Genomic DNA, 23,578 nt, shown 5'->3' with positions numbered 1-23,578 from the left:
TGCAGCTAGGACTTACGAGTTTCTCTTCAAGAGCCGTATAGACTGTGGTTTGGGTTAATGATAAAGGAAAAACTTGTTGGGCGGTGGTGGCGCACGCTTTAATCCCAGCACTCGGGAGGCAGAGGCAGGCGGATCTCTGTGAGTTCGAGGCCAGCCTGGTCTCCAAAGTGAGTTCCAGGAAAGGCGCAAAGCTACACAGAGAAACCCTGTCTCGAAAAACCAAAAAAAAAAAAAAATATATATATATATATATGAGAAACTTGAGCCAGAAGTTAGCTCAAGTTCTTTTTGATATTGGGAAATGTGTTCACAGCTAAAACAAAGCTTTAGACAATCGACTTAATGTAACTAGGAAACAAAGAATTGGATGCTTAGTTAAGATAAGTGGACAGAACTCGAACATGGAAAGTGAAACTAGTAACCTATATAAACGGTTATGGCTGAAAGGCTCCTGATCTATGAGAAGTCTAAAAGATAAATGTTTGACTGTATGTAGGTTCTAGAGGATAATTTGTTTTTCACCTGTAATACATAAAATGGTTCATCATGTTAGGGAAATTAGAAACATTTACTTGTACTCATTGTAGTCATTCACTTAAAACTAGAAGATAAGCACATTGTAATTTTTCTATTGCTTGAAAGATTTTTGGAGTATATAAGCTGTAAGGAAACAAAATCAAGAAATGAGAAGTAAGTCATCAGGAAGCAGTGACAAGGAAGTCATCAGGAAGCAGTGACAAGGAAGACATCAGGAAGCAGTGAGAGGGAAGACATCAGGAAGCAGTGAGAGGGAAGACATCAGGAAGCAGTGAGAAGGAAGTCATCAGGAAGCAGTGACAAGGAAGACATCAGGAAGCAGTGACAAGGAAGACATCAGGAAGCAGTGACAAGGAAGACATCAGGAAGCAGTGAGAAGGAAGTCATCAGGAAGCAGTGAGAAGGAAGACATCAGGAAGCAGTGAGAGGGAAGACATCAGGAAGCAGTGACAAGGAAGACATCAGGAAGCAGTGACAAGGAAGACATCAGGAAGCAGTGACAAGGAAGACATCAGGAAGCAGTGACAAGGAAGACATCAGGAAGCAGTGACAAGGAAGACATCAGGAAGCAGTGACAGGGAAGACATCAGGAAGCAGTGAGAGGGAAGACATCAGGAAGCAGTGAGAGGGAAGTCATCAGGAAGCAGTGAGAGGGAAGACATCAGGAAGCAGTGAGAGGGAAGACATCAGGAAGCAGTGAGAAGGAAGTCATCAGGAAGCAGTGAGAAGGAAGTCATCAGGAAGCAGTGAGAGGGAAGACATCAGGAAGCAGTGAGAGGGAAGACATCAGGAAGCAGTGACAGGGAAGACATCAGGAAGCAGTGACAAGGAAGACATCAGGAAGCAGTGACAGGGAAGACATCAGGAAGCAGTGAGAAGGAAGACATCAGGAAGCAGTGAGAGGGAAGACATCAGGAAGCAGTGACAAGGAAGACATCAGGAAGCAGTGACAAGGACATCATCAGGAAAGAAGAAGAAGGGAAACATTGGCATAGAAGAAAATAATTAGAGTAAAAGAAGCAACAGAAAGAATAAAGTGAAAAACGAAGCTTTGGCCCACAGAGAAGTCCTCACATGTCCTCATATGTAGTTTGCCTACTTTACATCTCTTCAGTTCCTCTGACCTGCTGAAGGCCTGCCCTTCATCAGCACCCGAGGTAAGATCCTGACATGTTGGAGGTGTGTGTGTGTGTGTGTGTGTGTGTGTGTGTGTGTGTGTGTGAGAGAGAGAGAGAGAGAGAGAGAGAGAGAGAGAGAGAGAGAGAGAGAGAGAATGAGAATTAAGAGAGAGAGAGAGAGAGAGAGAGAGAATGAGAATTAAGAGAGAGAGAGAGAGAATGAGAATTAAGTGGCTCCCCCTCAATTTCTGAGTTGCTGAAGGCTGGTCCTTCCAGAAGCATTATTGAATCCTTAAACATGTCAAGAAGTGTTGAAAGAGTTTTATTCAAGCTGAGACATGAATCCAATCTAATTTAAGTGTCCATTGGTGGATAAGCAAATCAGTAAAACATGGTCTATACACAACTGAGGACTACTGAGCCTTAGAAAAAAAGTCAATCTTGTCACTGACAACATAGACCAAACTGGAGGACGTCATGCTGAGTGACACAAGCCAAGGACAGAAGGATGATGCACGATCTCACAGATGCACAGCCCAAAGCAACAGAACTCACAGGAGCAAAGCTAAGACGCTGCTTACGAGAGAGGGGAGGGGGACTTACCAAAGGGGGAGGGGGTCTTCCAGTAAACACGGAAGGAGTAAGTTTTAGAGATCTACTGAGCCATGTGATGATTGGCATTAAAAAATGTATATTTCAAATTGCTACAAGAATAGCTGTATTTTATCGCTATTTTTTGTTTTGATATGGTCTCTCTTCAGTGATCTCTCTCTCTGTCTCACTATGTAGATGAGGCTGGCCTGAAACTCAGAGACCCGCCTGACTCTGCCTCTCCAAGTGCTAACATTAAAGGCTTGTGCTATGGCACCCACCAACCCAGCCTACTCAGATCCCCTATGACTGGAGTTACAGATGGTTGTAAGCTACTGTATGAGTACTGGGAATTGAATCCTGGACCTCTGCAAGAACAAGTTCTTTTAACCACTGAGCCATCTCTCTAGCCCTTAGAGCTCTTGTTTTCATTAATTCAAATAAGAGTATGTTGGTCATGTCTCAGCTGCACACCTGATACTATTAAGTGCCCATGTTTCACCCTTCTGCATCTCCTGAGCCTCTAGCACACCAAGATGGCTGCCCAAGAACAACACAACAAGTGAATGCTTACCTCAACATCCAGTCCAAACTGAATGGCAAAGGTCTCAGCTTCAGCAAATCTGTGCTTGTGAAGTAGCCGGCTCAGTCTGAAGAGTTGGAAGAAATATCACCAGACGCCCATTCATCAGGGAGTTTAAGTTTCTCATTAAAAGGCAAACAGGCTTTAAAAAATGAGAAGTTACCTGTTTTCTGGTAACACCTCTGTGAGGTACCTAAGTACTAAATCAGAGACGGAGTCTTCAGACAGGCTGAAAAAACACATTACAGTGTGAGTGCCCCTGCCATGCAGGATTCATAAGCAAATTCGAATTTAACAGCTATGCGATGATTATCTGATAAACAAAGCATGACCTACTTAGCATCGTTTTTGTGGATTCCTTCCAGAAGATATATAGTATCCTACAATTTAAAAAAAAAAAAAAAAAGACATGATGAAACCCCAATGTAAAGCCAACCAGACACTTGATTAGAATAAACACATAGTTCAGGCAAGAATTACACATCGGTGGCGAACTCTTAATCACTGGGAAAAAACCGAGGAAAAAGATTTGCTCCTGGTCTGGAAGCCATGCCATACATAAGAACTTGCTAATGGTAACAGGAAAGGCTGCTCACAGAAGAGTCCTGGAGGGGCTGTCTTAAGCAAGTGACAGTACTAATGTCACCATCACAGGACACACCGGTAGGATGAGGACCTCAACTTGCTGCATTGAGACATGTGATCTGTGCAGCTTCTTGTCAAAAGACCTTACAAGAGCAGAATCAAAATGAGGCAAGCAGGCAAATCCAGAGGCAAATACTGCAAAGACTTCAAACCTGCCAGTGTCTCCAAAGACAAAAGGACCATGATAACCAAATTCAGTAAGTGAGCCTGGATTGGATCCTGGATAAGAAAAAAAGGAGTTCTAAAAAACCTCCTGGGGCTGGCAAGATGGCTCAGTGGATAAGGGCACTTGGTGGCAAGCCTGAGGACCTGTCAGATCCCCAGAATCCACGCTGTAGGAGAGAATGATGTCCACAGGCTGTCCTCTAGCCTCCAAAGGCGCACTTCCCCACATAAAATAAATACATGGGAAAAGCTCTAGCGTAATTGGCATAATTGGTAAAATATGAGTTTCTAGGGCTTATTCCTAATACTTTTGTGTTAATGTTAAATTTCCTAGTGCAACAACTTTGGTGTACTAGAATGATCGTTTGCCTGTTTCTTTGAGTCAGGGTCATATGTAGCCCACAATGGTTTGGAATTCATTGTGTAACTGAGAATGGCCTTGAGTGTCTGATTTTCCTGTTCTGAACTCCTGGGTTGGCAGGCCTGTACGACCACACTCAGCAGAACTGCCTTATCTTACCTTTAAGTGTACTTATTTAGAATGTGGGCCACAGTGCAAGATATATATAGTATCTTAACAGTAAGTGGAGGTCAGAGGACAACTTGGAGGTGTCAGTTCTTTCTTCCATCACGTGGGTTAAAGGCACCAAACTCAAGTTATCAGATGTGGCGACAATCAACTTAACCACTAACTCGTCTTGCTAGTCCTAAAAATAGCCTTATTCTTTTTTTTTTTTTTTTTTTTTTTGGTTTTTCGAGACAGGGTTTCTCTGTGTAGTTTTGGTGCCTGTCTTGGATCTCGCTCTGTAGACTAGGCCGGCCTCAAACTCACAGAGATCCCCTTGGCTCTGCCTCCCAAATGCTGGGATTAAAATGTGTGTACCACCACTGCCCAGCTCTTTATACATACTATATATATACATGTTCTTTTTAAATCATTATTTTATGTGTATGGGTGTTCTGCCTGCATGTATGCCTGTGCAAGGTATGTGTGCCTGGTACCCACAAAAGCCATAAAAAGGTATTGGGTGAACATGAAATGGAGTTACAGGTGGCTGTGAGTCACTATGTGGGTGCTGGGACTCGAACATGGATCCTCTGGAAGAGAAGCTACTACTGTTAATCTCTTAGCCATTTCTCCAACCCTATAACTTACTCTTAAAAGATAATAAAGAGCCGGGCGGTGGTGGCGCACGCCTTTAATCCCAGCACTCGGGAGGCAGAGCCAGGCGGATCTCTGTGAGTTCGAGGCCAGCCTGGTCTCCAAAGCGAGTTCCAGGAAAGGCGCAAAGCTACACAGAGAAACCCTGTCTCGAAAAACCAAAAAAAAAAAAAAAAAAAAAAAAAGATAATAAAGAATTTAGGGGAGAAAAGTCAAGAAGTATACAAGTTCCAAAATGTATAGAAAAATATAGCATATTTGTATATGTGTGTAAAAGAAATGGAGTAAATATACTAAAATGTTTTTTAAAAAGGATCACAATCACTGGGTATGACCGCACACACCTTTAATCCCAGCACCCAGGAGGCAGAGGTAGGTGAATCTCTGCGACTTCCAGGCTAGTCTGGTCTACATATCGAATTCCAGGACAGCTAAGGCTACACAGAAAGACCTTGCCTCAAAAAATAAAAACAAGCCGGGCGGTGGTGGCGCACGCCTTTAATCCCAGCACTCGGGAGGCAGAGCCAGGTGGATCTCTGTGAGTTCGAGGCCAGCCTGGGCTACCAAGCGAGTCCCAGGAAAGGCGCAAAGCTACACAGAGAAACCCTGTCTCGAAAAACGGAAAAAAAAAAAAATAAATAACATAAAATAAAATAAAATAAAATAAAAACAAAACAAAAACCACAACTTAAAAATATAAATATTACATACTGCATATGATTGTTACATATTCATAAATTTGTAAAGTAAAAGGAAATGATAAGTTCACTATCCTGATTTGATCTTTATAGACTTTATAAGTGTACTGACTTGGCACACTATAGTTCATGAATTTTTAGAATTCAAATAACAAAAATAAGTAAAGTCACTACTGCTGTGAAAACTGTCATCACCAGTTGTGGCGGAGATAAGAAGACAGCTGAAAAGTTGAAGAAAGGCTAGAAACAGCTCAGAGATGGATAGTGTACCGCTCTTGCAGAGGACACACACCCAGCGGCTCACAACTGCCTATAACTCCAGCACCAGGGGATCTGATACCACTAATACACACACTCACCCACAGACATACACGTAATTAAAAATAGTACAAATTTATTTTTTAAACAAGAAAACAAAACAGCAGATGAAGTTTTACCATAATTTTTGTGAAGACTAGGTTGGGTCTCCAAGTATCTGTTATTATGAATGTAGGTATAAAGCAGAGATCAAGCCAGATATCAAACTAAGTTCCACTCATGCTTTTCTTACTCATAAAAATTAAGAAAGAAAATTATGGTAAAGTAGTTAAACACACGCATAGACATACCGTGCTAATTCCTGTTTGAACTAAAGAAGAAACGCTAGAAACTTCCAAAGAATACAGAACTTCCATCGTAGGTAAGGAATAAATGATGAGGTTTCTCGTCTAGGAGAAATGAAAACAGTTTAGTGAGCTAATACAAACCTATCGGCACAAGTCAGCACTTCCCTGTCAGGACATCTACTAGAACATCCTGAACAAAGCTAACATAAAACCACAACCCTCTCTTACTACTGAAGTCGGCCTGCCACTGTTATTATTTAAATACTACACACAAAACTCTGTTCTTTTAAAAAAGAAAAGAAAAAAAGACAGAGACCACCACTCGGGTCCATCTCCCCATCAGCCAAATGAGAACAGGCACATAAATCCCCACAGATCCCCTCAGTTAGTCCTCAGTGCTACACCTCCACAACAGTCGCCCCAGGAAATGCTTCCCCCTCTGCCCTTACCTCTCTATTCTCTTTTCTCTTCCCCTCCTCTGCCATCCCATTTCAGCACTGGAGACTAAACTCAGGGCCTTGTATACACTAGGCAGCTACTCTTTCCTCTACAGCTCTTGGCTTTTGACACAAGTACTGGCTTGGGTTATCCCAGGCTGGCCTTGAACCCATGACCTTACTTTCTCAGCCTCCTGCAGCCTACAACTCCAGGTGTGAGATAACATACCTGGCTCAAATAAGTTCATATAAACATTTTGGATTCCTAAAATGTTGTTTGAAATGAAGAGCCAAGATTTCATCTATTCTTTGAAAAATGGAATCCGGTTCTGCAGGATTATTTCTGGTTTGTCAAAGTCTATGTGCATGTCAACTTAGCATGCTGTGAGCATTACTTGGCATCATTTCTCTGTAACCCAGGCAGACCTTCAGTTATGATCATGCTGCCTCAGCCTGCAGGGCAGCTGGGAATCCAAGCCTGAGCCACCACAACTGGCTAGTGACTGATTTCCAACTGATCAAATAGACAGGTCTAAAGTAAAGTCTCCAGTACCTTCTCCGTAGTCGTGGCTGTCAGAGTGACTAATTTGAGGTTTGCAATTCCTTGCCTAAAAGAGAACAGAAGCTGAGGTTAAACAAGCTTTGCAGGTTGCTAAGATAAGCTAAGGTAAAACGATCTTCTCACAGAAATGTTAAAACGCACTCAGAAGACCATGGATTCTCTTTCTACCATAATTACGCAGAAGTCCCTATTACATTACCTATTTGGGCCAAAAAGAAAGTGGCAGATAATGAATCGGCCCTTCCTCATCCAGACCATTGCAGATGTGGTTCCGAACACAAAACCTAAGTAAGTGATCTGAATAAACCCAGACAGGAAGCCTGGTGCTACGAAAATCACTATAGACTCCAACATACCAGGTAAGTGACGAGGGAGAATCGGCTTCTGTTGTGAGGAGAAACTGCTCCATGGGAAGAGACGGCCAGTTCCACACAGGAGTGAGGGTGTGAGCGTCCCACAGGCTCAGCACATTCTACGGAGGTAGTACTCAGTTAGCCATCCTGACGACCGCAGAGCTAACCTTTCGGCTCTGTTTCTTGATGCGCACACTGAAGCGGAGCACTGCACACACTAGTCCACCCCAGCTCCCGGCCTTGTCTAACATCCTTTAAACAGACATGATGGGGGGAAGGATGGAGCTCGGTGGAGGACACTTGCGTGGCATTAATGAGGCTGTGAGCTGACTCCCTAGCGCACAGGCCCAAGTAACAAAAAAGTGGTCACAGTAAACGGAAACACGGAAGAAGTACCAGAAACATACATCAGTGTCCAGCACAAAAAGCAGGTTGTCGATCAGCTGAAACGACTTTGCACCTGAAAGAGAAAGGGCGATGTCTAAGGATTTTATTTCACTGCTACACAGGACCCTATTTCGGCTGTGAACGACCATCTTCATGAAAAGGCAGAACTACTTGAAAGGAAGTTCCCATTTTCATCTATTGCTGCCTCAGTTTTGGCTTGTGTTATCGTTCCTTTTCTTTCAAGATGACCAACCAATAAAACACAAAGCCTGGAGCCGGGTGTGGCGACATACACCTTTAATCCCAGCACTTGGGAGGCAGAGGTAGGCGGATCTCTGGAAATTTGAGGCCAGCCTAGTCCACAGAGCGAGTTCCAGGACAGCCAGGGTTGTTACACAGAGAAACCCTACCTCAAAAAAAAGGAAAAACAAAAACAAACAAAACCCAACAACACAAAGCCTCTCCAAGAGTAAAAATTGGAACATAACATGAACATGTGTGGAGTCACCAAATGAATCTGGCTGGTTTCACGGCGGCATAACAACATGGCTCACCCATGCTTGGAAAAGTGGCTAATACCTATAATCCCAGCATCATGGAAACTCACACAGGAAAACTGCCTCAAATCTGAGTCAAGTCTGGGCTACATGGTGAGTTTCTGTTGTTTGAATCTTAAATCGTCGTTTTTTGTGTGAGTGTGGTTTTTCAAGGTAACTTTGGAGCCTGTCCTGGAACTCACTCTGTAGACCAGGCTGGACTCGAACTCACAGATCCACCTGCCTCTGCCTCCCGAGTGCTGGGATTAAAGGCATGCGCCACCACAGCCCAGTTTAAATCGTCTTATAATGAAAAACCCAAAGGCAGGTATCAGGGTGAAAGCTGAAAGATCAGAGAAGCAGAACAGCCAGTCACTAGTTCTGACCTCTATGAAATCCTCAGCCTAAAGAGCATGAGTTCCTGTTTCCTCACACCTTACATACCTTTCTCTGTCCAAACATCACTTCCTGGGATTAAAGGCGTGCGCGCGTGTGCGTGTGCGTGTGCGTGTGCGTGTGCGTGTGTCACAACTGTCTGGCTTCTATGTCTAATTTAGTGGCTGGCTCTGTCCTCTGATCCTCAAGCAAGCTTTATTGGGGTACACAATATATCACCACAAGTTTCAGGTCAGTACAGACTATATTAAGAGTCCACCTCAAAAACAAAGACAAAAATCAGGTGGGCAAGAAGGCTCGATGCATTTGCCAAAAGCATTTGCCAAACCAGAAAACCTGATCAATCCCAAGGACCCATGTGGTGAAAGGAGAGAGCTGATACCCAGTGTGCCTCTGATCTCCACATGGACATAAGGTAATCAAATTCGTACACGTAATATGCAAACTAAACAAATGAAATGAAGGAAAACAAAGTAAACATGGGCCAGAGGACCTGCAAGGTGGTCAGCGGGAAGGGCTATTGGAACCAAGTCTGACAGCCTAGGATCAAGTCCTAGAAGTCACAGTGGAAAGAGAACAATCCCTGAGAGCCATCCTCTGACCACACACACACACACACACACACACACACACACACACACACACACACACACACACATACACACACACTATTCAATCTCCAGCAGCAAATACATTATATATGGCAGTGGGAGCAGGTACTCCTAATAATCTTAGGAGAGAAGGCTGGATGATCAGAAGTTCAAGTTCAGCGTCAGCTACCCAGCAAATATGAGTCCAGCCTGAGCATATCCAGAGTGGCAACAGAAAGTAGTGTCAGTGGCTTATCTCTACCTTTGATAATCTCTGTGTCCACAAAGTTCTTAAGGGACATTTCTTTCTTGGTAGAATCTGGTTCCCATTTTGAGAATGCACAACTACCAGTTCCCTGGGAAAGAGAAAACAGGACATCAGCTGGAAATCTTAAACCCAAACCTTCCAGGAATTGCACAAAGCAGACGCACATAAACTGTACACATTTTGAGTTCAAGTACGCGTGTGTGGGGTGGTGGGGTGGGGAAGAATACCGGAGCATGAACCTCCAGAGCTTTACTAAAGCTAAGCAAGCACTCTCCTCCTATGCTGTATCCCCAGCCATTTGTATTTCATTTTCAGGCAGTGTCTAGCTAAGTTGCCCAGGCTGACCTCAAACTTAAGATCCTCCTGTCTGAGCCTCCTAACCAAAGTTGCCCAGGCTGACCTCAAACTTAAGATCCTCCTGTCTGAGCCTCCTAACCAGACAGGTCTGTAGGCAAGGTTTGCAGGCAAAGGCTAACACCCTGTTCCAAGGAACTTTTATCTCAGTTTCTCTCTGAGCTCCAGAACAGACTGGAGGGACTGAAGAGATGCTCAGAGGTTAAGAGAGCTTGCTGTTCTAACTGAGGACCTGAGTTCGTGGTCCACAATTGCCTATGTCTCAACTCCAAGGGATCTGACACCCTCTTAGGGCTTTTGCAGGCACCCAAACGAACATGACATACACAAAAATAAATAAAAAAAAAGAACAGACTGGGAAGAGCAGTGAGGTGTTCATATTCATTGTTATCACGTGCATATTTGAGTACACATATTCAAACATCTCATCTCAAAGAAAAAGAACCTCTTCCAACATTATAAGTATAGCCTTTGTTTATTAAAAAACAACAACAACAACAAAAAAGCAGGACGTGGTGGCACACGCCTTTAATCCCAGGACGCAGAGACAGAGGCAGGCGGATCTCTGTGAGTTCGAGGTCAGCATGGGCTACAGAGTGAGTTCCAGGATATGCACCAAAGCTACACAGAGAAACCCTGTCTCGAAAACCAAAAAAAAAAAGCTGGGCAGCAATGGCACACACTTTTAATCCCAGCACTCAGGAGACAGAAGCAGACAGATCTCTGTGAGTTTGAGGCCATCCTGGTCTACAGATCGAGTTCTAAGACAGTAAGGGCTACACAGAGAAACTCTATCTTGAAAAAAAAAAACAAAAACAGTTGGGTCGGTAATGCATGCCTTCAATCCCAGTGCTGGGGAGGCAGAGGCAGGAGGATCTCCTGACAGACCTTTTATGGTCACTCCAATTTTAAAATAGCAATACTTGAACAGTATTGAAGAGAACTACATGCTTGCTTTGGTAGCACATATACAAAAACTGGAACGATACAGAGAAGATTAGCATGGCTCCTGTGCAAAGATGGCAAGCACATTATGAAGCGGTCCATAAAGAAAGAGTGAGCTGCGGGTGAGGGGGGTGGGGTGGTGGTGGAGAAGGGCGACAGTGGTCTGCTCTGAATCTGAGATTAACATTTAGTGACATAGTCACAGGTGCCGCTCTCATTGAGGAGCCTTTTGTTTCTTTTTCTGTTGTTTTTATGCTGAAAGAAATGCTGAAATACAATTGGGTGAAGAAACAATACCTTGCCTGATCAAAAGAAAACTTCGGGCAAGGTTGTGCTCACCTTTAATCCCAGTATCAGAGAGGCAAGAGGCAGGTGGCTCTCTAAATTCAAGGCCAGCCTGGTCTATTCAGGGAGTTGTAGGCCAGCCAGGGATGCACAGTGAGACCCCAACTCAAAAAAGGAAAGAAGAACCTCAGGAAGAGGCTGGAGGAAATCCGACACCAGCGATCGAGCACAGAAATCTTATTTAGTGAATTTTATGACCATGATTTTATAATTTCCTTTCCCCCCCACCCCCCAGCCATTATTTTGGAGACAGGGTGATGGGATTAAAGCTGTGTGCCACCAAGCCTGGCTTGTTTCTTTCGATACTTACTTTTTATTTTATTATTATTATTATTATTATTATTATTATTATTATTTTGGAGCTGAGGACCGAACCCAGGGCCTTGTGCTTGCTAGGCAAGCGCTCTACCACTGAGCTAAATTCCCAACCCCTATTTATATTTTATTTATTTATTTTTTTTTTTTTTGGTTTTTCGAGACAGGGTTTCTCTGTGTAGCTTTGCGCCTTTCTTGGAACTCACTTGGTAGTCCAGACTGGCCTCGAACTCACAGAGATCCGCCTGGCTCTGCCTCCCGAGTGCTGGGATTAAAGGCGTGCGCCACCACCGCCCGGCCCTATTTATGTTTTATGTGAGTGTGTATGCACATACATGTGCAGGTACCCAGGGGCCATAGAGGGTGTGACCATCCTGGAGCTGAGTTACAGGCATTTGTGAAATTCACAACTTGGTGCTGGGAACCAGTCTCTGGTCTTCCTCAAGAGCAGCAAGGGCTCTAAACCACTGAGTCTCTAGCACTGATTTCCCTGTTCCTGTCACATTACAAGTTCATTTGTATTTTAAGCAAAAAGAAACGTTTTATGAAAAAGCAAAATTTATAAAAAGAATTACCCCAATTATCACAGGAGTTTCACTTGCAAATTCTCCAGTCACAAGATTAAGACAACCAAGACTGTGGTAATTTTCAGTAGAAATAAAACTACATTTGAATTGTCCTTGTAACTGCAAAATTTAAAAAAAAAAATTAGAATAAAACATGTGTACATGTATGACGAATAAAAATCATAGAAATCTGCTCAAATCAATCATCTATGTTTTTAAACAGAAATGTTTCTGAAATGTTAGATTATAGCAATTCCTAAAGTACCAGCCAGTACAATGATTAATCACAGAAACAGCTTGTACATTCATAGTAAGTAAAAGTTTTAAAAAGGCAATATGATTTCTTTTCTTACCTTCTTGGCCAAATCCAAGTCTGTGTTTTCAATTGCTTTATTTAAAAAACAAAAACAAAAGGCTGTCTAAATATACTATCAGTCCACAGGTTCATATAGATGAAAAATAAGACAACTCCTTTTGAGTTAAAGTGAAATTAATGCATCCTAGGCCAAAGGACACAGGTCAGGATCAGTAAATTAGTCTCTCTGACCAAGGCTATTCCCTGAGAGCACATCGTATACTCTTGGGATCGGCCAATCGACCTGCACAGAGTCTTACCAAGTGCCTCTACACCACCCCCGCTTCTACTAAAGCCTGAGTCTCACCTGTAAAGTATTCACCACTGCCCATCTGGCTCAGAACATCTCTTTTACCCGTCTTGATCCTGCATTAACTATGAAAAATGATGTATCTTAAATGTTTTTCTGTTTGTTTGAGACAAGATCTCTCTATGTAGTTCAGGCTGTCCTGAAACTATGTAGGTCAGCCTTGCTTAGAACTCAGAGATATTCCTGCCTCTCAGAAATGGGATTAATGATGTGAGCCACCACCCCCACTGAAAATGATGCATCTTAAAACCTAATCATATACATGGGACCTAACATGTTATCTAGCCTGCAGTAGATGTTAGTAAAGTTTGTCAAAACAAATTCCTCAGTTTTACCTGGCTCAGTGAGACTTAACAGTCCATACCATTGGATCACTGACTGTTACTGTGCATTATTGTGTGTGTTTGTTGTATATGGCATATGCACGATAGTGTAGGGGTGCATGCACCTTTGCATGCATATGCAGAGGACAGAACAGGACTTTGGGTGTCTACCACTACTGTTTTGCTCTCTGTCTTACTGCCTTGAGACAGGGGCTCTCACTGAACAGGAAACTCAGTTTCAGCTGTGCTGCTGGCCAGCTAACACTGAGGATCCACCTATATCCATTCCCTACTCCTAATGCTGGAGGTAGAGGCAGAGCTTTTCACAGATGATGGGAATTTGAACCCAGGTCTTCATGCTTGCAAAGCAAGTGCTCTTACCTACTGAGCCACCTCACCAGCTCACTTTGCAATATTAAAAGTTATCACCAGGGCTGGAGAGATGGCTCAGAGGTTAAGAGCACTGACTGCTCTTCCAGAGGTCCTGAGTTGAATTCCCAGCAACCACATGGTGACTCACAACCATCTGTAATGAGATCTGGCACCCTCTTCTGTATACATAATAAATAAATAAATCTTTAAAAAAAAAAGTTATCTCCATCACTGTGTTCATTCCCTCTTTCAAAAAGCTACTTAACTTTTTCTACAGTTCAGTAGTAGATCACTTGCCTAGTATGCACAAGACCCTGGGTCCGATCTTCAGTATTACAAAAAGTCACATTACTGTATATGTCTTTTCTTCCCAATTAAGCTATAAACTGTTTGAAGGCTGTAACCAAATAATATTTCTTCATATTCTACCACAGCTTCAGCAGAGAAGCGTTATGTATACTCTGAATACATCAAAGTATACCCAGTATCACAGGATGCAACTAAATTAAAATATTCTTAAAGGGAATACTTGAAGATTTACTTGAAAACTAATAAACACTGTCACAAATCAACAAGAAAATACATTACCCTGTTCAATTTGTGAAAGCTGGAGGTTTGTAATATAAAAAAATCCATTGTTCGTTAGAAGCAACATGTAATAGGTACCTGGTAAAATAAAATCAAAATCAGTTTCTCTAAAAGGCAAGTGAATAGAAGATCCAAAGCAATACTGGAAACTAGCTCTAAAACCTGCCAACGAGGGTTGGTAAGATGTTTCAGCAGGTACAGATACTTGTCGCCAAGCTTGATGCCCTGAGTTCATTCCTCAGACCCACATGGTAATAAGAGAATCAACTCCCACGAGCTCTCCACTGACCTCCAATAGTGAGCAGAAATTTGGTCCTGGGCATACACATACACACAAAACGAATGTTAAAAAAAGGAAAATAAAACAAGAAAAATGTGCTGGGCAGTGGTGGCACACACCTTTAATCCCAACACTCGGGAGGCAAAGGCAGGCAGAACTCTGTGAGTTCGAGGCCAGCCTGGACTACAGAGCAAGTTCTGGGACAGCCAGAGCTACACAGAGAAACCCTGTGTCAAAAAAAAAAAGTTTTTACATGCTAAAACCCACACAGATGTTTTAAAGGAATGTAATGTCACAATGAAAAACTGTTGTATGGCAATATTCCTACCTAGAAAACACCTCCTATTCTCAGAAGTTCTCTCTTACTTTTCCTTAATAAATCTACATTCACTCTGCTCAAAAAAGAAAAATGCTGTGCTGGGTTTGTGGTGTCACAAATCTTTAATCCTAGCAGGAGGCAGCAGAGGCAGGCAGATCTCTAAGAGTTTGAGGGAAGACTGGTCTATACAGTGAGTTCCAGGACAGCCAGGGCTACATAGAGAAACCCTGTCTCTAAAACCAAACAAACAAAAATGGTCTCTATTAAATGTATTGACATAAAAAGTATCATGATTTAGGTAGCACAGCAATGAACTAACAATGTTTATTAAACATAAACGTGAATATTTGGTTGGGTCTCCATCAAAAAACATGCAAAAAATTCAAAGAAACTTACCTTCATTTGAACCATCTTTCTCAATAATGAGATTCCGGTAAGTACGCTGATACTCATCGTTCGCTTTCTCCACAAAAGCCTAATTGTAAACGAATTTCAGCTTAACAATAACCCACAACCTTCAGACCAACTTGTAAACGAATTTCAAATAGCAAGAGTAAACTGAGATAAATAAAGAGTGAGGGGTATATGGTTTAAACCCTACTCATCAGCAGACATTAGCAATAACAGACTGCACCCTAAATGCTGCAGCTTGAAAGGGGAAACTGTGGGCCAGCATACTCAGGGTCTTCAGAACTTCACTGATCACTTTTGGGTTTACTTCCCATGTTCCTGCAGTCTGATTCTTCAATTGAAGATAAGTTTTTTTGTTTTTGTTTTTACTTTAAAATACAGATTCAGTAATGGCTGTCTAAGAGAGCGTTAGGGTAAAAATGGACAACAGGGCTCTTACTTTGGTGAATAATGTTTGCTTTGATGTTACATGGATGAGATGTAAGTTGCCACTTCTCTCCCCAACCAAAAGAAACTTTCCTTCTTGACACAGGCCGACCACATCCACATCAGTATCTGAAAAGTTCAAATCAACGTTACAAGTGACGTTCAATAGTCCCGGATTTCAAATAGAAAATGCAAATTTTCACACCAAAAAGTCAATGATTTATACCAATCTATGCCAAACATGGTGATGCACACCTATAATCTGAGACAGGTGGATCAACAGGATTTCTCTGTGTAGTTCCAGCAGTCCTGGAACTTACTTGCTCTTGTAGACCAGGCTGCCCTCAACTCAGATCCACCTGCCTCTGCCTCCTCAATGCTGAGATTAAGGTGTGAGGAGGATCACAAGTTTAAACACAGTCCAGGTTTAAAAAAAAAAGCTAGTAAAAAACAAAGATTAAGGCCGGGTGGTGGTGGCGCACGCCTTTAATCCCAGCACTCGGGAGGCAGAGCCAGGCGGATCTCTGTGAGTTCGAGGCCAGCCTGGGCTACCAAGTGAGTTCCAGGAAAGGCGCAAAGCTACACAGAGAAACCCTGTCTCGAAAAACCAAAAAAAAAAAAAAAAAAAAAAACAAAGATTAAAACAAAAAACACGTAGCCGGGTGGTGGTGGCACACGCCTTTAATCCCAGCACTCGGGAGGCAGAGCCAGGCGGATCTCTGTGAGTTCGAGGCCAGCCTGGTCTCCAAAGCGAGTCCCAGGAAAGGCGCAAAGCTACACAGAGAAACCCTGTCTCGAAAAAACCAAAAAAAAAAAAAACAAAACAAAAAACACAACAACAACGAAAAAAAAAAACATGACAGGAAAATCTTTCAAAATAATTTTACCATAATCACTGCCCCATCACTTAAGTCAGTCTTTAATAGTCTTTAAAATCTCTCAAAACTTTATTTTTAAATTGTGACTTGAATCTGGGCCTGGTGATGTACACCTTTAGTCCCAGCACTCTGGAGCCAGATGCAGGTGAGTTCAAGGCCAGTCTGCTCTATAGAGCAAGTTCTAGGACAGCCAAGGCTACACCACAGAGAAACCCTGTCTCAAAAAAAGTAACTTTTTAAAAAGATGTATTTGTTTTTATTTTATATGTGTTTTGACTGAATGTTATGCTTATGCCTGTGAGGGCCAGAAGAGGGCATCAGATCCCTCAAACTGAAATTGTGAGCCCCCATATAGGTAATGGGCCTCAGATCCCTCAAACTGAAATGGGGAGCCCCCATATAGGTAATGGGCATCAGATCCCTCAAACTGAAATGGGGAGCCCCCACATAGGTAATGGGCATCAGATCCCTCAAACTGAAATGGGGAGCCCCCACATAGGTAATGGGCCTCAGATCCCTCAAACTGAAATTGTGAGCCCCCATATAGGTAATGGGCCTCAGAACCCTCAAACTGAAATGGGGAGCCCCCACATAGGTAATGGGCATCAGATCCCTCAAACTGAAATGGGGAGCCCCCACATAGGTAATGGGCCTTGGATCCCTCAAACTGAAATGGGGAGCCCCACATAGGCAATGGGCACCAAACGCAGGTCCTCTGCAGGAGCAGCCTCTTAATGTTTGCCCAACTCTTTTAAGGTTTTGCCTCAGCCTCCAAAATCATACCACAACTTAACTCATTATTGGTTTTTTGTTTTGTTTTGTTTTCATTTGGTTTTTCAAGAACAGAGTTTCTCTGTTGAACAGTCCTGGCTATCCTGGAACTCACTTTGTAGACCAGGCTGGCCTTGAACTCAGAGAGATCCACCTGCCTCTGCCTCCCAAGTGCTGGACAAAAGGCGTGCACTACCACCGCCCGGCTAACTTAATTCATTATTAAATCCATGTTCACTGGTACTTTAACTCAAAGAATTATTTCACACATGTATTCTAAAAGATATTACACTGTGATATATCCTAGAAGTAATGAACTTGGCAATCCACCTCCTTCACCTGCACAAACCTAAAACACATACAAGAGTGGGAACTTGAACACAAAAGGCTCAAACATTCAAATATAAAACTGAGAGGACAGGTTATTTGAATAAATACCATAAAAACCAACAAGAAAATTAAATACTTGCTTACATGCACACCCTCCCCTTAGACATTCTGAGGCAAGGAATTATGTCAGTATCTTTTGAACCTAAGGCCCGACAAGTACTGAAGATTTTTCTTGAAATTCATCTATTTTAATTCTTTTAACAGTGGATTAAAGAAAACACAGCCCAGGGTTGGGGATTTAGCTCAGTGGTAGAGCGCTTGGCCAGCAAGTGCAAGGCCCTGAGTTTGGTCCTCAGCTCCAGAAAAATAAGAAAGAAAGAAAGAAAGAAAGAAAGAAGGAAGGAAGGAAGGAAGGAAGGAAGGAAGGAAGGAAGGAAGGAAGACAGAAAGAAAGATAGAAAGAAAGAAAGACAGACAGACAGAAAGAAAGAAAGAAAGACAGAAAGACAGAAAGAAAGAAAGAAAGAAAGAAAGAAAGAAAGAAAGACAGACACACAGAAAGACAGAAAGAAAGACAGACAGAAAGAAAGAAAGAAAGAGAGAGAGAGAGAGAGAGAGAGAGAGAGAAAGAGAAAGAAAGAAAGAAAGAAAGAAAGAAAAAGAAAGAAAGAAAGAAAGAAAGAAAAAGAAAGAAAGAAAGAAAACACGGCCATTAGAAATCAGTAGCAATACACGTTGACTCTCAGGTACTTCACTCTGTTGGACTTACCAAATATAAGACGCAACTGAAGCGACCTGCATACACTGTCGAGCAGTATCACTGAGCGGTCTGCAATGATGATGAACCCATCGCTTAAGCTGCATGCTTGTATCTTTGGATTCCATGAGGCCTGTAGGAGGGGAAAACATGACCAAAAGTGAAATCATTTCATACAAGTTTCATGGTACTTAACAGTATTGTCAGAGGGCCGGCTGTGGTAGCACACACCCTTTTATTTTTAAATTCTCACAGTCAGTACGTTATACCTAGCCCATTATGTGTCAAGAGAAAGGAGAAAGACAACACTTAGGGGTTCCAAAGTCTTTAATAAATCACCACATAAGCAGGGCGCTGATCGATCAGGACTACAGGACAAGGGAGCCTTGTTTCTCCTGGCAGCCCCAAGCAGGGGGAGAAGCAGAGTTTATAAGCACAAAAACCACAGGCATTTGTTGCCAAGTTACTGTTACATTTTTCATCAATCAGAAGTCAGAGACTAGGGACTTTCCTCGTGTATTCCATCATTGTCAACAGACACAAAATGTAAGACTTTCAATCCAACCAATGGGATTCATTTGTTCTTTCTGTTGTTAGGAACAGCCATAATGTCTTAGAGAACTAACAGGCATAAGAGACTGCTCCTACTGTATAAGGAGGAGGTACGTCAGCTATTGGAAGGTTCCCAGCTCCCCTAGGGCCTAGGAACTTGAACTGTGTTTCATCCTACAGGTAAAATGGAGTCTGAAGTCAAAACGGCAGTACTTAGGCCAAGGTGCTTTTGCCTGCTCCCTTCAAGTAGGCAGAGATAGGTAGATCTCTGTGAGTTGGAGGCTAGCCTGGTCTACATATCAAATTCCAGTATATCCAGGGCTACCTACTGAAGACCCTGTCTCAGAAAACAATAACAACAATAAACAAACAAACAAAAGTATTGTCATATATGTTACTTTAAAGCATTACCAGACAAGAGTTTCCTCTTTAGTCTGCCTGGTCAGTTATCAAGTGCTTGTATATTGTATGGCATATCTTCAATTTATACAGGATCCTAAGTAGGGATATAATCCAGGATGGACAGAGAAGAGCAAAGGTATCTTGTTTAACTCCTTGTCTCCCAAGTGCTGATTCCATGTTATAGGAACCAGGCATTAAGAGGAATACATGACTCAAGCCTGACTTGAAGTCTCCAGATTATACTAAATTAGGGATGGGTACCATGGCGAATTGTAAACTAGAGAATATATACCCCCATGAAAAAAATCCATATAAAGCAGGATATGCTTAACACCAGATATTGAAAGCCCTGTGAAAATAATTCTGTCTCAGCCTCACTATCTAACTTATTGAGACAGCTGGGTAAGAACCAGTACAGGTTTATTAAATATTGGCTAAATGAAATCTTCAGTGTAACGTGGGCTATAGTTAAGACCCTGCCTAAAAAAAAAGTCAAAATACAGAAAAAGTGCATAGAAAGAATAAACCTCCACCCTTCAGAGTGAGGCAGGCAAGCACAAGAGTTCATTTAGCCTGTGACTGTATTCAGCTTGGGTTATGTAGACCTCTTTTCATGTAGTAAAGCACTTAACAACCTAGTCCTTTTACCTGTATATACTATGCACACACACCTCTGAACAATACACCCAACTACCTCCAAATGCCCTCAGACTGGCATCTGCATCAGGCTATTCATACACTGATCTCTGAACAGTAAGATAAATGTGCGTGCCCTTAACAATTAAATTTAGATAGTTTCTAGTCAAATGTATTTCCAATGCAGTTAAGTACAAAGCATAGAAATGTGGTCTGGCTTCAACTGGTTTTGAGTACATGTGCAGTAAAGGCAAAATTGTATCAAGAAGTTTTTAGGGAAAATCCCCTATTTACCTTATTATGTCTATTCATAATTTGGGCATACATATGATTAAAATCAGATGAATTATTGGAAAGGATATGTACAGCATAAAAATAATTATGGAGCCCGGGCGGTGGTGGCACACGCCTTTAATCCCAGCACTTGGGAGGCAGAGGCAGGTGGATCTCTGTGAGTTCGAGGCCAGCCTGGACTAAGTGAGTTCCAGGAAAGGTGCAAAGCTACACAGAGAAACCCTGTCTCGAAAAACCAATAAAAAAAAAATAATAATTCTTACTGTTTAGCTGGGCGGTGGTGGCACACGCCTTTAATCCCAGTACTCAGGAGGCAGAGGCAGGGAGATCTCTGTGAGTTCGAGGCCAGCCTGGTCTCCAAAGCGAGTTCCAGGAAAGGCGCAAAGCTACACAGAGAAACCCTGTCTCGAAAAACCAATAAAAAAAAAAAACTTCTTACTGTTTAGCTGGGCGGTGGTGGGGCACGCCTTTAATCCCAGCACTCGGGAGGCAGAGCCAGGCGGATCTCTGTGAGTTCAAGGCCAGCCTGGGCTACAGAGTGAGTTCCAGGACAGGCTCCAAAGCTACACACAGAAACCCTGTCTTGAAAAACCAAAAAAAAAAAACAACAAAAAAAAAAGATTATGACCTAATCTGTCAATCAAATTAAAGAACTACCTGTACTACACCTGTTAGCAATCATAAAAGGAAGCCACAAATCAGAGAGGTCTTAGTACCCTCCCTCCGGTGGACTGCAGCTTTCCTGCAGGGCATTCTAGTCATTTCTTTTTTTCTTTTTGTTTTTCCAGGCAGGGTTTCTCCGTGTAGTTTTGGTGCCTGTCTCTGCCTCCCAAGTGCTGGGATTAATTAAAGGCGTGTGCCACTGCCGCCCGGCATTCTAGTCTTTTCTATTGCTTTGCTTTGAATAAAATCTCTTGGCTACTTCTGAACTTAGGTGAGTTATTATTTTCAATTTTGGGGGAAATAGGCTGAAAATGGAGAAACATTGGCCTCCGACCACCAGTCACAAGAGAGTGCTTAACTTGGTAGCAAATGGGATAGACTTGGGTCAGGAAGGGAGCCCTCATCTTCAACTCTATTAGGAATGTCTTATTTCCGTAGCAGATAGCAGATAATTCTTTATATCAATTTATATACACTGCCCCCGCCAGGGGTTGTTTTTGCTTTAGTTTTGAGACAGTGCCTGGCTAACATTGCCATAACTGGCCTGGACTCCCACCTGCCTCACCCTCCAGATACTGGGATTATAAACTTGAACTACCATGTCCAATTCAGTTTACAACGACCTTGTACGTGTGAAATGTCAAGAGGAGTTAGGAAGTGCTGGGAACACTGCTAAGACGACGCAGGAGGAACTCAGATGCCAATTTCCTATGGTTTGAGACTGAACCTTGACTCACTGTCAGTGTGAAATCGATACCTTCTCAGAGGAGATCTTCCCAAGCAAGTCTACTTGGTACAATGCAGTCACGTTTTCTTTTCTTGAACCAACATTGACGTGTCCACTTTCGGTGTCATCGCTTGTTAGCAGCTCAACATTGTTCCACATGTTTCTGAGATTGTCTGTGAGGAAGGAACCACTCTCTTTCCTGGAACAACATATAAAGTGACAGACCGAATTATCTTTGTTCATAGAATTCAGTTCTTTGGGTAATGAAGTGTTAATCAAAGAACAAAAATTAGTGTCACTACATTAAAACTTAACTTCAAACTGGACAGTGACAATGAATGCCTTTAATCCCAGCACTCGGGAGGCAGAGGCAGGCAGATCTCTTTAAGTTTGAGGCCAACCTGGGCTACAGATCCAGTTCCAGGGCAGCCAGCCCAGTTACATAGTGAATCCCTGTCTCGAAAACAAAAACAAACAAACAAACAACAAAAAGGGGGTTTAGGTTTCAGGTTGTATATGGTAATGGGGGGGGATACCGAAAGTTAGGTGCATGGCAGACAAGTGCTCCAAGCTGGCTACACCCTCTGGTTTCTACCTTCATCCAAAATGACACCTGAAACCCAGGCGAGACTTTAACACTCTTGTTAACAAACACAACTCCTATCACCTGTGATCTGAGTGGGACTGAAATATTAAGGTAGAAAATGTCCCTAGCTAACTGTTAAGATCTGAGGGAAGGAAGGTGCTACAGATGGCTTATCAGTTCAAAGTGCTTGCTGCTCCTCCAGAGAACCAAACTTCAGTGCCCAGCACTCACACCAGATGGTTGACAACTACTTGTTAACTCCAGCTCCAGGAGATCTGATGACCTCTTCTGCACGCGCGCGCGCGTGCTGTGCGCGCGCGCGCGCGCACACACACACACACACACACACACACACACACACACACACACACACTTAAAAATAATAATAATAATATTTTTTTTTAAGTCTAAGAGCAGGGCAGTGGTGGCAAATGTCTTTAATCCCAGCACTTGGAGGCAGAGGCTGGCAGATCTGTGAGTATGAGGCCAGCCTGGTCTACAGAGCGAGTTCCAGGACAGCCAAGACTACCCAGAGAAATCCCATCTCAAAAAGTAAATAAATAAAGTGGAAAACGGTGGGAAAGACCTAAGTCTTCAAGACTGAATTTTCTACTTAGTGCATGGAAGCTAACTACGCGAACGGGTGATAAGAACAGACTTTTGGCATCATTGACTGAGGGAGGAAAAAAAGGAGCCAATACAATATCATGAAGGAGATAAAACACAGTCAGTGGCCGGGCGGTGGTGGCGCACGCCTTTAATCCCAGCACTCGGGAGGCAGAGGCAGGTGGATCTCTGTGAGTTCGAGGCCAGCCTGGGCTACAGAGTGAGATCCAGGAAAGGCACAAAGCTACACAGAGAAACCCTGTCTCAAAAAACAAAAAACAAAAACCCACAGTCAGTGAAGCTATCCACGAACGCTCAGAGGGCCAGCCATGTAGAGTCACCTCCAACTTTCCCCCGCGCCAGCGTCTAGAGGGCGAAAAGCCCCGAAACGGGCTGAAGCGGCTTCTGTTTTCACCTGACACGACTCCCTCTTCCCTACAGCAGCGCGGTTGACCCCTCTCACCTGCAGCTGAAGAAACTAAAAGAGAACTCTCGAGTGTTTCACACTTCTTCCTGACTGACACAACCGCCCCTACCCATTTTAGCTTCCAAGCCACTGACTTGAATTGGCGGGAGAATACCGAGCCCAACCCCTTCTACGGGGGCTGGAGGAGGCCAAAATTCTCTCACACTCGAACTAGGAAACCGCCCCGCCCGAGATCAAATTGAATCCCCGCTCCCCGCCGCGGATTCATTCTACGATGTATTCTCGGCCCCACCCACTTCACGGGCCACACGCCACGCCCTTCGAAAGTCTAACCAATCACCATCTCGAACCGCGTTGTTATAGAAACTCTTATCACCACCCCTTTTTTCTCCCAGCAAGCTGCGCGC

General features: G+C 43.0%; 1 protein-coding gene and 1 non-coding gene across 2 annotated transcripts in view; one reads left to right on the top strand and one right to left on the bottom strand.

Annotated features, from left to right (window-relative positions):
• Positions 1-23,442, bottom strand: part of Kntc1 (kinetochore associated 1) — a 90,356-nt gene extending 66,914 nt beyond the window's left edge. Inside the window, 16 exon segments of the mRNA XM_052755408.1 lie at positions 2,821-2,896; positions 2,993-3,058; positions 3,166-3,209; positions 6,108-6,206; positions 7,095-7,149; positions 7,460-7,575; positions 7,864-7,916; positions 9,628-9,721; positions 12,168-12,278; positions 12,512-12,546; positions 14,107-14,184; positions 15,102-15,180; positions 15,556-15,671; positions 18,291-18,411; positions 21,583-21,751; positions 23,208-23,442. Coding sequence (XP_052611368.1) covers positions 2,821-2,896; positions 2,993-3,058; positions 3,166-3,209; positions 6,108-6,206; positions 7,095-7,149; positions 7,460-7,575; positions 7,864-7,916; positions 9,628-9,721; positions 12,168-12,278; positions 12,512-12,546; positions 14,107-14,184; positions 15,102-15,180; positions 15,556-15,671; positions 18,291-18,411; positions 21,583-21,711 — 1,272 coding nt within the window. The 5' untranslated portion in view covers positions 21,712-21,751; positions 23,208-23,442.
• Positions 10,939-11,040, top strand: LOC128121141 (U6 spliceosomal RNA). Its single transcript, XR_008222086.1, has one exon. It is a non-coding gene; the product is annotated as a U6 spliceosomal RNA (small nuclear RNA).
• Positions 23,443-23,578: the final 136 nt, after the last annotated feature.

This window comes from Peromyscus californicus, unplaced genomic scaffold (assembly GCF_007827085.1).
Source record: "Peromyscus californicus insignis strain IS unplaced genomic scaffold, ASM782708v3 Scaffold_2__1_contigs__length_46816999, whole genome shotgun sequence".
NCBI lineage: Eukaryota > Metazoa > Chordata > Mammalia > Rodentia > Cricetidae > Peromyscus > Peromyscus californicus.
Note: the sequence above shows the minus strand (reverse complement) of the source record. Positions and strands in the feature narration are given on the sequence as shown.